This window comes from Perca fluviatilis, chromosome 4 (genome assembly GCF_010015445.1).
Source record: "Perca fluviatilis chromosome 4, GENO_Pfluv_1.0, whole genome shotgun sequence".
In the NCBI taxonomy this organism is placed as follows: domain Eukaryota; kingdom Metazoa; phylum Chordata; class Actinopteri; order Perciformes; family Percidae; genus Perca; species Perca fluviatilis.
This window is the reverse complement of record NC_053115.1, coordinates 3,211,576-3,226,575: the sequence shown is the minus strand read 5'-3', so window position 1 is coordinate 3,226,575 and position 15,000 is coordinate 3,211,576. Positions and strand designations below refer to the sequence as shown.

The window sequence follows — 15,000 nt, the reverse complement described above, 5'->3', positions numbered from 1 at the left end:
AGCTGACATGCTCTACATCTGAGCTACTGCGCATGTGCGAGTGCAATCAAAGATAGTACAGAAGAAGAAGATGAAAAGAGGTCTCACTCTGTAGCTAAAACAGAAACCAGGTTAAAAGAGGATAGAGAGCTGTGCAGTACAACAACAATATGGTGTTTTTTTGAAAATTAAACCATGTAAACCTATTCTGGTACAACCTTAAAATACAGTTATGAACCTGAAAATGAGTATAATATGGGCGCTTTAACATGGTATTTCTTTTTATCAATGGGAAACATCCATGTGTCCAGACGAGGTCAGACACCTTTCTGGTGTGTAACGACATAGAAAAATCCACGCAACAGAAACGCCACGCTCACGCAGCCAGTGTGTAACCGGCCTTGACATAACTGCGTCAAAAAGTGACGCCAATAGTCCCGACCAAGCGCGTTTAGTTAAAGCGCGTTACATGGCGCTAAAGGAGACTTTTAGCGTCAACAACGACGACGAAGGCACCTGACCGAGCGTCCGTATTTAACGAGATGGGAGTGAGAATGTGTTGCAACTTGTAAATACAGAAGATGAACACACGACTGTACCAAAGAGTGTAACCTACACGTTTGCCACTTTCCTTTCTCCCCGAGCCAAAGCACATACCGGAGCTGCAGAAGACAGCCGCTGTTACTGAAAGTATCCGAGGCTGAGAGGCAAGAGGAGGTGTACTTATCCTCCTGCTGAGAGAAGAGCTATTCTGCAGCGCTCCACCTCTCGTTCAATACAAAGGGGGGGAACTCCCCCATCTGTTTTCGCTGCGGGGAACATCTCACATGGCTGAATGAGACGGCCTCAGTGCTCTCCTGGCAGCCTGTGAGCTTCATGTGATGGTGGGTAGTGTTTACATGTGTAACGATGACAACATGTACACAACAGGCACATACAGTAGCAATGCCCTGTTGTTAATCATTGATCATGAAGGAGCTTCTGACATCAACTCTTACTTCTGCTATTTTCTGCTAATTACTGTGTGTGTGTGTGTGTGTGTGTGTGTGTGTGTGTGTGTGTGTGTGAGAGAGTGAGTGAAAGGGGAGGGGCGGTGTCGAAATGTAGTTCTAATACAAAAACAACTCCAAAAATGGCCACTCCTGTGAGCTGCACAAAACCATTTAGCCTCAAGAGGGCGGTAGTGGTGCTGAGTGCATGGAGAGGGGGCTGAAGAAGCCGAGGTGGGGTTTGCTAGGCAACGCGCACGTTTATACCATATGCTAAATCACCTATTAGCTCTGTACAAAACCCACGTGGTTAAATTAGCAGCGTTAGCTCGGGAGCTACGTGGTTAGCTTGTATGTCCGTGTGTGGGTTAGTAAAAGGAACAGAATAAAGGAGGAAAGGAAAAGAAACACTCTGATCTAAGTTATAGATAATGGCCAGCTCCCTCAGCCACCCAGGTCTGGACCCCACGTGTAGTTAGGACAGACTGAGACTTTTGATTTACCGAGGGAAACGGCCACTATAACCACTCTAGTGGCTAACAGCTGATTCACCGCGATTATCTCGCGGGCAGTAACTAACTCCGTGAAAGGAGTGGTTTAGCAGGTAGCGTTTACGGTTTTAACCCAGCTACTTAACACAACAAAAATCAAACGGTATAATGATCAGTTATACAATTCACAGCAACAGATTAATAACCAGATATGGCCAATACATGATTACAATCAGATCACATTAATGGCACAGCGGTCGCGAACCCTTTGCTCATTAATAACAAACCAAAACGCACTAGTTCTAACGTCTGCCCAGAACTGTGTAAAAGCCTTACGGTGTGCGTTGTTTGTCAGTTAACACTCTCGCCAGAGTTTAACGATCCGTTTCGTCCAGAGCAGTGGACGAGCCGTAATCCATGTCGACAAGCAAGAAACCGAACGCTGTCCTTTTCTTGAATCCAGGCTGATTAAACCCGCTGCAGATAGAGGGAATACCCGGTCGGTATTTCCTCAGATCCCCTTTGTATATCAGACCGATATAAATTTGTCCCAGTTCAACTCGACCAGCGAGGTGATGCTGGCTAGCTAGTCCGGACTAGTGCTTCCTGTAGTGACCTGGGTCACCGTGGAAAGAGCCAAGAAGCACACAGTGCCGACAGCTTTTATCCCCTCCCTAGTGGCGGGGTGGTGCATTCAAAGACCCGACAGCCAATGGGAAAGCGCAACCTTCTCACAGGTGTGAAGCAGTTCTTTGTCTCACCACCAGTCTGCCGTGCCCTCCACGTGTTGAATGTAGAATCTCCATCTTAGGGACTCTGCTTCCAAATAGCAGCCTGTAGGAGTTTGGTGAAACTGGCTTTGGGATTCACATGTAGGCCAAGATCCTTTGTCTGTGCAGTCAGCTCAGTCTGAGCCAAATCACTGTTTAACCAGCTTCTTGGTCCCCAACAGTTGTGATGGTTAAGGTTAGGGTAAGGGTTAAGGTTAGACATTTAGTTGTGATGGTTAAGGTGAGGGTAAGGGTTAAGGTTAGGCATTTAGTTGTGATGGTTAAGGTTAGGGTAAGGGTTAAGGTTAGGCATTTAGTTGTGATGGTTAAGGTTAGGGTGAGGGTTAAGGTTAGGCATTTAGTTGTGATGGTTAAGGTTAGGCATTTAGTTGTGATGGTTAAGGTTAGGGTAAGGGTTAAGGTTAGGCATTTAGTTGTGATGGTTAAGGTTAGGGTAAGGGTTAAGGTTAGGCATTTAGTTGTGATGGTTAAGGTGAGGTTAAGGGGCTAGGGAATGCATTATGTCAATGACGGGTCCCCACAAAGATAGTGAGACGCAGTGTGTGTGTGTGTGTGTGTGTGTGTGTGTGTGTGTGTGTGTGTGTGTGTGTGTTTGCTGTTCTGAACCATTTGTACATATAGCTATGAAAAGTAAAGCACTGTAATCCATATGTAATCCACATATTTATTGCTGTTTGCACCAGATTGACCGCTGGGTCCTGACTGTATTGATTCCAGTGGGAGTGAACGTAAACAGAGATTATGACCAATTCTTTCACCCCCATGCAGTCACCAAAGTAAATATTGGACCCAATTTTCACAAGCCACATATCGCCAGAACATCCTGACACTAAAATGGCATTTTTCAGACGGACACATCAGGAGAAAAGTTAACTTTGTTGGAGACCCTGTTTCTGTCTCAGGAACAAACTCTCGCGAGATTTGGAGACACAGCTAAGCAATCCTCAACTAACGTACATTTCCGTCATGCTAAATATGGCTTTTAGCTGAGTAAATAAAAGTATAAATTATAAATGATGCAAATATAACTTTTTATTCAGTCAATTCAACACTGTTCTGCTCATCTAACTCATGTATATTTTCATTCTTACGATTACATAATTATTAATATTTGACCATTGCACTGAACTGCCTTGCACTGTATTTATATTCAAATCTTAAATCTCAGACTATACTGATATTGCACTATTCCTTCCCTCTCTTCAACTGTTATTGTATATTTGTATATATATACAGAGTGTATATCTCTGTTGTGTATATTCCTGTTGTGTATATCTCTGTTGTGTATATCTCTGTTGTGTATATTCCTGTTGTGTATATTCCTGTTGTGTATATCTCTGTTGTGTATATCTCTGTTGTGTATATCTCTGTTGTGTATATCTCTGTTGTGTATATTCCTGTTGTGTATATCTCTGTTGTGTATATCTCTGTTGTGTATATTCCTGTTGTGTATATTCCTGTTGTGTATATCTCTGTTGTGTATATCTCTGTTGTGTATATTCTCGTTGTGTATATCTCTGTTGTGTATATTCCTGTTGTGTATATCTCTGTTGTGTATATTCCTGTTGTGTATATCTCTGTTGTGTATATTCCTGTTGTGTATATTTCTGTTCCTTATTCCCCTGTTCATTGTGTGTTTCTGTTTATCCTGTTTTAACTGTGTATTCCTGTTCGTTGGTGATTATTTCTGTTTCCTGTTTTATTGTGAAAGTCTGGTTTTCTGTCTTGTCCCTTTTAGTTCTACTTCCTGTGTTTTCCCACCTTGTCTGATTGTCCTGCCCCGCCCTGATGTGTTTCACCTGCTGTATCACCTGTCCCTCGTTGGTTCATTACCTCATGTATTTAACCTCTGTGTTCCCTTTGTCTCGTGTCAGGTCGTCTTGTATCTTGTGTCAGTTTGTCCCTGCCTGTGTTTTGCTCGCCAGTTTGTGCGTGATATCGCCTGCTGCCGTTGCTTTTGAGTTCTACCTGCATGACTTTATGAGTTTTCCAGTCTTTGTACTGCTGTTTTTTGTTGATAACACGGCAGATAGTGCGGGACAGGAAGTCGAGCACAGAAACAAAATAAATATCCAGTTCATTTTCAAAATAAAAGCCACCGTGCTCACAGCGGATCATATCTCCCTGCTACCACACCTTGAAAACACGGCACAGAGCTGTCCCCCCTCTACTCCTCTGGATGAAAACTAACTGGTGGTGGTTTGGTGGTTCTATTCTACGTGAATTTGCGAGATCTCGTTGGGTCCTTGTGACTTCAGCTGTTAGTCGTGGCCGCACGACAATTATGTACGTAACAAAAAAATCATGTACTTAAAAAAGTGTGAAATAACTGAAAACATGTCTTATATTTTAGATTCTTCAAAGTAGCCACCCTTTGCTTTTTTTATTAATAAGGGAAAAACTTCCACTAATTAACCCTGACAAAGCACACCTGTGAAGGTAAAACCATTTCAGGTGACTACCTCATGAAGCTCATTGAGAGAACACCAAGGGTTTGCAGAGTTATCAAAAAAAGCAAAGGGTGGCTACTTTGAAGAATCTAAAATATAAGACATGTTTTCAGTTATTTCACACTTTTTTGTTAAGTACATAATTCCATATGTGTTCATTCATAGTTTTGATGCCTTCAGTGAGAATCTACAATGTAAATAGTCATGAAAATAAAAACACATTGAATGAGAAGGTGTGTCCAAACTTTTGGCCTGTACTGTATGTTAAGTGAAAGTTGTACTTAGAGAGCAAAGATTAACCAGAGTCCAATTCCTTCTTTGTTGAGAAGCCCCTGACTGCAGACCCGCAGACCTCTATGTGGGTGGAGTTAAACGTTTAACCCCTCTGTCACTACCATAGACAGTATATAAGGTCACTACCCGATGTGAGTCGAGTGCAGATGTGAATTGCGCAGGCGTCACTTTGCGACAAGTAGCCTACAATATACTGTCCATGGTTTTGAGCAATCAAACAATCACAGATAACTAAAAGTAGTGCCCTATATTTAGGGCACTAGCTAGCTAAAACGTTTTGAAATGACTGCTAGCTAAGATGCTAACGGCGTTTTGAGCTAACGTTAGCAATCAAGTAGCCTCCTAGATGCTAACGGCGTTTTGAGCTAACGTTAGCAATCAAGTAGCCTCCTAGATGCTAACGGCGTTTTGAGCTAACGTTAGCAATGAAACAATCATAGATGGCTAAAACGTTTTAGTTAGTTTAGCTAACAACTAATTCAGCTAACCGCTAGTTGACAGCTAGATTCAGTCTAAAATAACGTTAAGTCAAACTTAATGGGAGAAGCAGGCTACAGCTACATTAAGACTTTACAGTAATAACAATAAAGACAAGTATTGAGTGATTGTAGTTTAAATGAGCACAAGTAAAGTAGAACTGACGTAACAGCTGTTATATATGTTAACGGTTATTTTCAAGTTTTATTTTGAGGGTCTTAAACTAACGTTAGCTTGCCTGTGAACAATGTTGGAGAGTGGGCGGGGTTAAACATTTAACTCCGCCCACATTGAGGTCTGCGGGTCTGCAGTCAGGGGTATATGTCTTTGTTTGCGCAAACCTGACCAATAAAGCTGATTCTGATTCGATTCTGATTCTGATTCTGATTCTGATTCTGATTCGGAACATTCCGTTTCAGAATGCTCTGTGACATCATAAAGACATTCTACACACCTTCAGCACACCTTTCTGTAGATCACACACACACATTGTATTCACATTTCCTCGGAGAGAGCGCTGCTGAAGAAGTGCTAGACGAGTAGAAGATGAGTGTCCAGAGTTTGTGTCCGTACGGACTGAGGAGCTTGGTGGAGTGTATTTCCAGAGCGACGCTTCTGTCAAAGCCAGCTGACATCCCAAACTTCTTGGTTGAGTATTTGTTAGAGGTGATCGACTTCAGGTGCTCTAACGCTAACTATGAAGCTGGTGACAAAGAGGTCTCCTTCCAGTACCAAGACCTGTGGGGTAAGTTACATTACATTACAGTACATTATATTACATTACAGTACATTATATTACATTACATTATATTATATTACATTACAGTACATTACATTACATTACATTACATTATATTACAGTACATTACATTCTATTACAGTACATTACATTCTATTACATTACAGTACATTACATTACATTATATTATATTATATTACATTACAGTACATTACATTATATTACATTGCATTATATTACATTACAGTACATTCTATTACAGTACATTACATTATATTACATTACATTACAGTACAGTACATTACATTATATTACATTACATTACATTATATTACAGTACATTACATTATATTACATTACAGTACATTACAGTACAGTACATTACAGTACATTACAGTACATTATATTACATTACATTACATTATATTATATTACATTACATTACATTATATTACATTATATTAAATTACATTACACTTCCAATTAAGTGCTTAAGTTAGTGTTATTATTAATGGGTGTGTGTGTGTTTGTGAGTGGTGTGTGTGTGTGTGTGTGAGTGGTGTGTGTTTGTGTGTGTATGTGTGTGTGTGTGTGTGGTGTGTGTTTGTGTGTGTGTGTGTGTATGTATGAAAGAGTGTGTGTGTGCGCGTGTGTGTGTGTGTGTGTGCGAGTGTGTGTTTGTGTGACAGTGGGGTGTGTGTGTGTGTGTGTGTGTGACTATTGTGTGTGCGTGAGTGTGTGTCTTTCAAACGATCCTGCATGCACAAAAGTCGTCACTCACAGCATGCTGTTGCGAGGCTCTGTGTTGCGGGGAGTTACATAAGGTGCATTACATAACCCTTAAATGGCCTCCTTGACTCCTCCACTTGCGTCCCTTCCTTACTGTATGGGCAGAGTTAGCAAACGGCTTTCAGCTACACAGCTTCCGGGAAAGCTGCTCTCGTGTATGCTCGCTCATAACTCCTCAGAGCAGGAATAAGAGCTTTCACATGGCCTTCACGGAGGAGGGCCAGAACAACTTCCGGTTCAGCCGAGGCCCGAGGAGTCGAGGAGCTATCAAATAAGGGTTATGAGATGCACCTGTAGACAGGTCATTGATTGCAGTTCACCAGCTCTGCTACCAACGGAAAGCCTACGAGCCTCTGTACAGCAGCGGGGGGCGGGGTCAAAAAAAGCGAAGACTCACTTGATTTTCCGAACACTTCCGACACAAAGCACAGTAAAGTCCCGTAAGATATCAATGCGTGGAATTATAAGCCTGATTGGTCTACGTGGTTCTGGGGGCATGTCTTACACACATACTAAAGTTTGACAAAAAGTAACTCAATAGGCCTACTCTATGAGACCTTAAAGGGATACTCCACCGTTTGTTGAAGTAGTTCTTATCACGGTCTCCCCTGGCTGTAGATAGGTGGGCCAACGCATTTTTTGTCTCAGTGCAAGTAATTAGGTTGTTTTTTTTGTCGGCTCACTTTTACTCACAACATGCTAACCGGCAACATAGGATTCCATTCACTACGCTAAGCTAACTAGCGGCGGCGCTGCCGGTGTTGCACCGGACTAAAACAATGCATGCACAAAAAATGCTTTGGCCCACCTATCTACAGCTAGAGGAGACCCCACCTATCTACAGCTAGAGGAGACCCCACCTATCTACAGCTAGAGGAGACCCCACCTATCTACAGCTAGAGGAGACCCCACCTATCTACAGCTAGAGGAGACCCCACCTATCTACAGCTAGAGGAGACCCCACCTATCTACAGCTAGAGGAGACCCCACCTATCTACAGCTAGAGGAGACCCCACCTATCTCCAGCTAGAGGAGACCCCACCTATCTACAGCTAGAGGAGACCCCACCTATCTACAGCTAGGGGAGACCCCACCTATCTCCAGCTAGAGGAGACCCCACCTATCTCCAGCTAGGGGAGACCCCACCTATCTACAGCTAGAGGAGACCCCACCTATCTACAGCTATGGGAGACCCCACCTATCTACAGCTATGGGAGACCGTGATAAGTCCTATTTCAACAAACGGTGGCTTATCCCTTTAAGAACGTTTCTGTCTGTCATTTTGATGGTGGGTTAACAAGTTTTTAAAACAATAATTTGCGATCTTAAGTCTTCCTTCTGCCTGCTGTCGTGGTCAAAGACCCCTCCCCTTTGGAAACTCACGTTGATTTCTCCTAAACGATTGGCTCTGAAAACTGGAGGTTGGTTAGAGTCGAGAGAGGTGGAGACAAGGATGACATATACGTATATATTGCCCCTAAAATAAAGTATTTATTTCTAGTGTTCGGAATACCGTGAGTCTACATTAGAGTCTTCTCTGTAGAAGAGAGATGCCAGTATTGTCCAGCGAGCCCAAGGTCTTTCTCTTGCGTCCCCCACAGTTATTTATTTTAGCATGTATATTAGGCTTTTCTTTTTCAATCCATACTTTTGATGTATTGGATTACCATTAATACCACTGTATTATTTGTGTAGTTTAACTGATGCTGAATCTGGTAGAAAACTCTAATGATCTTAAACATTATGGAGCTACTTTGGCTAAGAATTGGTAGACTTGAGTACTTGAATTACAAGTTGAGGCAAAGAAGAATAGAGATGTGTATTTTATTTATGACTCATGCATGTTTTTGAAAGTTTTCTCTGTTTCTTATACATATTTTTGTAAATGCCTTTCCAGAGGAAAGGTTCTTGAGAAATATGACTGGGACCGCAGTAAGACAGCAGTTTCCAGTCGCCACCACAGAGACGTCTACGCCACCAGCAAAATGTCCATCTCTGACAGAGATAGAGGAGTTTTTAAAGGCACTGTATTCTGATTATGGGTTTTGCGATGAAGAAAGTATGGGGAAGGAAATCGAGGCATCAGACAGAAATGGTTTCCCCATTGTAACCCAACCGAAAGCTGCTACCCCTTTAAAGCCAACTCCTCTCAAAGTAAAGACACATGAGGTGTCTTTCATTTCCAGTCACAAGGAGAGTGGGAGAACAACGGATAAAACATCAGAAGTGAACTGTAAGTCTTCTCCATATTCCAGTCATCCAAGACTGACGCCACCTAAAAGCGCGAAGACACATAGAGTGTCCTCAGTAAGTAATGGAAAAACTGACCTGGCTGAAGTGAACAGGGAAGTGGTGCCAGAAAGGACCAGCACCAGGCCTCTAGAACACAAAACTATGGGGCAACTGAGATCAGGAGCAGGACCATCCACATCCAGCATTCCCATGCCAGAGGGCACTACTGAACTTAAGGTACCAAGACCAGACAGCACCAGGAAACGGCCCACTACACCTAAGGTACCAAGACCAGACAGCACCAGGAAACGGCCCACTACACCTAAGGTCTCTGTACCAGAGAGCAACCAGAAACGGCCCACAACACCTAAGGTACCAAGACCAGACAGCACCAGGAAATGGCCCACTACACCTAAGGTCTCTGTACCAGAGAGCAACCAGAAACGGCCCACAACACCTAAGGTACCAAGACCAGACAGCACCAGGAAACGGCCCACTACACCTAAGGTCTCTGTACCAGAGAGCAACCAGAAACGGCCCACAACACCTAAGGTACCAAGACCAGACAGCACCAGGAATCGGCCCACAACACCTAAGGTCTCTGTACCAGAGAGCACCAGGAAACGGCCCACAACACCTAAGGTCTCTGTACCAGAGAGCAACCAGAAACGGCCCACAACACCTAAGGTACCAAGACCAGACAGCACCAGGAATCGGCCCACAACACCTAAGGTCTCTGTACCAGAGAGCACCAGGAAACGGCCCACTACACCTAAGGTCTCTGTACCAGAGAGCACCAGGAAATGGGCCATAACACCTAAGGTCTCTGTGCCAGAGAGCACCAGGAATCGGCCCACAATACCTAAGGTCTCTGTACCAGAGAGCAACCAGAAATGGCCCACAACACCTAAGGTCTCTGTACCAGAGAGCACCAGGAATCGGCACACAACACCTAAGGTCTCTGTACCAGAGAGCACCAGGAATCGGCCCACAACATCTAAGGTCTCTGTGCCAGAGAGCACCAGGAATCGGCCCACAACACCTAAGGTCTCTGTACCAGAGAGCACCAGGAATCGGCCCACAACACCTAAGGTCTCTGTACCAGAGAGCACCAGGAATCGGCCCACAACACCTAAGGTCTCTGTACCAGAGAGCACCAGGAATCGGCCCACAACACCTAAGGTATCTGTGCCAGAGAGCACCAGGAATCGGCCCACAACACCTAAGGTCTCTGTACCAGAGAGCAACAGGAAACGGCCCACAACACCTAAGGTCTCTGTACCAGAGAGCACCAGAACAAAGGACCTAGACAAACAAGAGAGCACCAGAAAACGCTGCGCAACACCAAAGATCTATTTACCAGAGTGGACCAGGACAAAAGACCTAAACAGACCAGAGAAGACCAGAGGAGAGGCTATCATAAATAGAGCACCAGTGAAGGCCGGAGCACCAAGGGTTCTGTGGTCCGAGAAGGCCATTGCAAGACCCGTTGGGGGTGGCCAGGGTATGGGCTATAGGCAAGGTTGTGTGGCAGAGGGTGCAACCAACTTGAGTCAAGTTAAATATTCTGCTGTCACTTGCCCACATTTAGCACATACCGTCCACATCATAAGGTATAGGCGTATGCTGCCACAATCCAACTCTGGGCTTCAGTGATCATTCAAGAAGCTCACAGCATCACTACAGGATACAATGATAATGCCAAACTAGTGTCCCTTAATAAATACAGTCGTACTTCCTGTATGAAACTGATAAAAAAATAATAAAACAGTTTGCATGTTCTCCCTGTGTCACTGTGGGGTTTTTTTCGTGGTCCTCCGGCTTCCTAACCTAACACTTAAAGCCTGTTTATGGTTCTACGTAAAAAGGCCTTAAAGGACAATTCTGGCGCAAAACGAACCCTAGGGGTTAACAACAAATGTGTACCCACTCTGTCGTTCTCTAGGACATGTTTTCATGCTAATCGAATGTGTTTGTAGCTTGAAAGAAGCTAGCGCGGACCGCTGATTAGCTTACAACGCTAGTATTTGGGGCACAGGTATATTTATACCACTAAAAAGGCTCAAAATATCACCACACTTCCACGGTAGCATAATGAGGGTCCCTGCATGTTAACCGAAGCATTGAGAACTTTGTAAGTGTACAGACACTTTATTAAAAAGAGAGATCATAAAGACAGTAGCGTTATCGTATATACAGGCGGCCGCTGTCTCGGGAGCTACTGCCTTTCTAAACTATCTTTTTAATAATGTTCTCAATGCTTTGAAGCGTGATGATATTTTGAGCCTTTTTAGTGGTATAGAAATAGCGATTTATTTTTACTTTCCCTGTGCCCCGAATACTAGCGTTGTAAGCTAATCAGCGGTCCGCACTAGCTTGTTTCAAGCTTCAAACTCATTCGATTAGCATGAAAACATGTCCCAGAGAGCGATCGAGTGGATACGCATCTGTTGTCAACTTCTATGTTCGTTTTTTCGCCGGAATTGTCCTTTAAGCAGGTTTGTTGAACCATCTGAGAAGCCGTCATTGGAAACTGTTTAAAAAAATACCTGGCAGGTGATTGGATAAACCATGTGTCTAAAGCCTTTAGTGCTATTCTTTCTTCTTCTTTCAATGAAGAAATACTCTCCAGTTCTCTTTTTTTTTTTTCAAGATATGTTTATTGAAAACAGTATTTAAAGGGAGGGTTCGGAGTAATTTCACCCTAGGGTCCTTTGCACCATGACCTCGAGCCAAACCCTTAGTCTAACATTGGTCGTGTTAGCGCTAACAGCCGAATGGCTTAGTGCAGGCGCTAATGGAACCAAAGGTGTATCTCGTAAATTACCCCGCTAATAATTAGGGTTGGGTGCCGAAACGTGGTGCCAGTGTAACATAGTTGAATGGGTTCAGGTTAAATTATATTAAATTGGCACAAGTACGCCATCTACTGTTAAAAGCCATACCTGCTTTGAGTAATTGTAGCGCAGCATTATGGGAAATTCCTCAGGGCAACGGAGGATTTCCAACGAGGTAACGTGTCTGTGAATGCTTGTGGACAACATAGCGTTAACTACTTGAAAAGCACTTAAAAGTTGAACCCAGTTCGTTTGGTTAGATATAATAATTGCCTGAAGTTAATTTGGCAATGGTTGTAATTAGTTACCAGCCATTTTATTCATGTTTTACCATCTCAAAAAATATTTTCTGCATGCTAACTAGCACCTACATGTGCCGTCTTTCCAGACAGAGCATGCTAGCTGTTGTCCAATGAGATGAGCATTCACACACTGTTGTCTTCCATTGTAAATGCAGGTACGTTTCAGTATGTTGTATGTTTGTCATGACTTCAGCATCCTGAGCCTGTTTTGCCTGTGTTTGCTTTTGCTCTAACCTGAAGTCTGTTTGTCCTGAGTTTTCCTGAACACATCCCTGCTGATTCTCCAACTTCGCACACCTGCTGTTGTCTGCAATCTGCACACCCGGTCCTGATTATCACCTCTGCACCATATAAGCCGTGACCAGACATCCATTCCCTGCCGGATAGTTAGCGTTACCGGTATCTTTAGCTCTCGTTTCAAGCTTCAAGTTTTTGGAAAGTGTTTTTTTTTGCTGTTTTGCCACCTGTTCCTCTGTCTGCAGTTAAATCACCTGGATTGTCATTCACACCTGCCTGGCTGTCAACTTCACAGTTGCATTCTCGGATCTGCACAAAGCCTCCAGCCTCCCTGCTTCACCCACTGCCAACCATCTGGACTTACCCGCTTCAATATTCATATTCCAAATAAATACTCGCCTTGTTATTCCAACTTACCTTGTCCTGGTCTGCTTCTGGGTTCCAGTACTAGACAAATCGTGACAATGTTGCTGTAGTCAGTGGTAAAATGTTGTGTACTGAGATATTTACTTGTGATCCGCTTGATGTTTACACTGTGGGAAAAGCCAAGCACATAATTATTAACTGTTAAAATACTGAAAAAGGATAAAAAGTAACAGCCCAGTATGAAGAAGCCATATTATAATTCTGTTTATATATGGACTCTTTGTTAATTTGCAAGAGAACAGCTTCAATTTTGTTTATTTATTTCAATTACATGTATTTTTCATGTATATTGCTTTGCTAAAGTAAGTCTCAAAGTTTTGTACAGAGGAAATTGCTCACCGCAACGGAGGATTTCCAACGAGACAGAGCACGCTAGCTGTTGTCCTTTGAGAGGAGCATTCACAGCATTGTCTTCCATTGTAAATGCAGGCAGAGGCTGAATAAACTGGCTGTTACCAACCCGACTGGCTCCGAATGATACAAGAGACCTCTCACATGGGTCACACCAACAGGGCACCGTTTCTGACGTAAACGGTAGTAAAGAGACCGAATAAGAACGAAAATTTCTGCACGGGATGCTACGTAGCTAGCAGCGTGATTAAACACAGCGGTTAAAAGGCTGACAGCGTACGTTAAGCGGTGTAAAGTGTGACTGTGTTTCCCTGTAGAGGATTCGTCGATACGTTTTGTTTATATATTGACTCTTTGTTAATTTGCAAGAGAACAGCTTCAATTTTGTTTATTTCAATTACATGTATTATTCATGTATATTGCTTTGCTAAAGTAAGTGTCAAAGTTTTGTACAGAGGAAATTAGAGATGGAAAGAGACCATTGCGTTCACTTGAAACTCGCCAGCCTCGTGGTGCATTCAAAGTTATTGTAAAATACCCTTTTCCCATCTGGTGGTTGTTTTTGTCGTTTACCAGCAATTCACTGGTGAAATAAGTCATTGTTATAAGTTATAGTTATTACATTATTAATCAATCATTTAATTTTGACCGTATGGCCTTAGCAATAAACAAGCCATTCTTTAATGTCGCCAACTGTTGTTTTGTGCTCCTTTTTTATATTTTATATTATATACATTAGAAATATATAATATATATTTCGGTTCAGGCACAGTTTTAAAAATATCGACTTAGCGCCGGTATCGGAAAAAACTCCAAACAATACCCAACCCTACTAATAATGCCCGAAATGGTGCCAAACTTCTACAGTAGTACAAATAGGTTCTGTACTCATAAAACAAGGCATTGTAAAGTTTGTGAGTACACCAGCAGTTTATTTAAATAACCCTTGGCTGATGGCTTCTGCTCTCTGCTGCTGCTGGCAGTAAGACGAGTGCTTATAGACCGTCTACAAACTACCACACCGAAAAGAGATACAACAAAGGTATGTATTAATTTAATGATTAAATAAGGTAATGTCTCCAAACTTACCTCAATTATAACTTCTGTATAAAATCCTTATACAGTCAGGGTCAGATTGATCGGAAGATTTAGTTTGCCCCTTCTAGATGGATTTGTTGACACAACCGGACGGATCGTTCCAGTGTCTGCAAATGATAGTTCGAAAAAAAAAAAAAAAAAAAAAGAAATGCAAATCAGAGATATCAGAGAGCAGAGACCAGAGAGGAGAGAGAGAGAAAGGAGAGAAGGGGGGGAGAGGGGGGGGGGGGGGAGAGAGAGGGAAAGAGGGAAAAAAAAAAAAAAAAGAAAAAAAGAAAAAAAAAAAGAGAGAAAGAGAGAGAGAGAGAGAAAAAAAGAAGAGAGAAAAAAAAGAAAAAAAGAGAAAGAGAGAGAGAAAGAAAAAGAGAGGAAGAGAGAGAGAGAAAAAAAAAAAAAAAAAAAAAAAAAGAAAAAGAGAGAGAGAGAGAAGAGAGAGAAAAAGAGAGAAAAAAGGAGAAAGAGAGAGAAAGAGAGAGAGGAGAGAGAGAGAAAAAAAAAAAAAAAAAGAAAAAAGAAAA

The 15,000-nt window shown here is 42.6% G+C and overlaps 1 protein-coding gene across 3 annotated transcripts; it reads left to right on the top strand.

Annotated features, from left to right (window-relative positions):
* The first annotated feature begins 5,854 nt into the window (after positions 1–5,854).
* Positions 5,855–11,114, top strand: LOC120556909 (proteoglycan 4-like). Of its 3 annotated transcripts, none has more exons than XM_039796742.1 (3): positions 5,855–6,216; positions 8,897–9,468; positions 9,514–11,114. In XM_039796742.1, exons 1-3 carry the CDS (start codon positions 6,018–6,020, stop codon positions 10,885–10,887), a joined length of 2,145 nt encoding a protein of 714 aa, XP_039652676.1. In that variant the 5' UTR covers positions 5,855–6,017; the 3' UTR covers positions 10,888–11,114. The 3 variants fall into 3 exon arrangements, with proteins under 3 accessions (XP_039652676.1, XP_039652677.1, XP_039652674.1); XM_039796743.1 differs by having other exon boundaries at positions 8,897–9,648; positions 9,829–11,114; XM_039796740.1 differs by having other exon boundaries at positions 8,897–11,114.
* Positions 11,115–15,000: the final 3,886 nt, after the last annotated feature.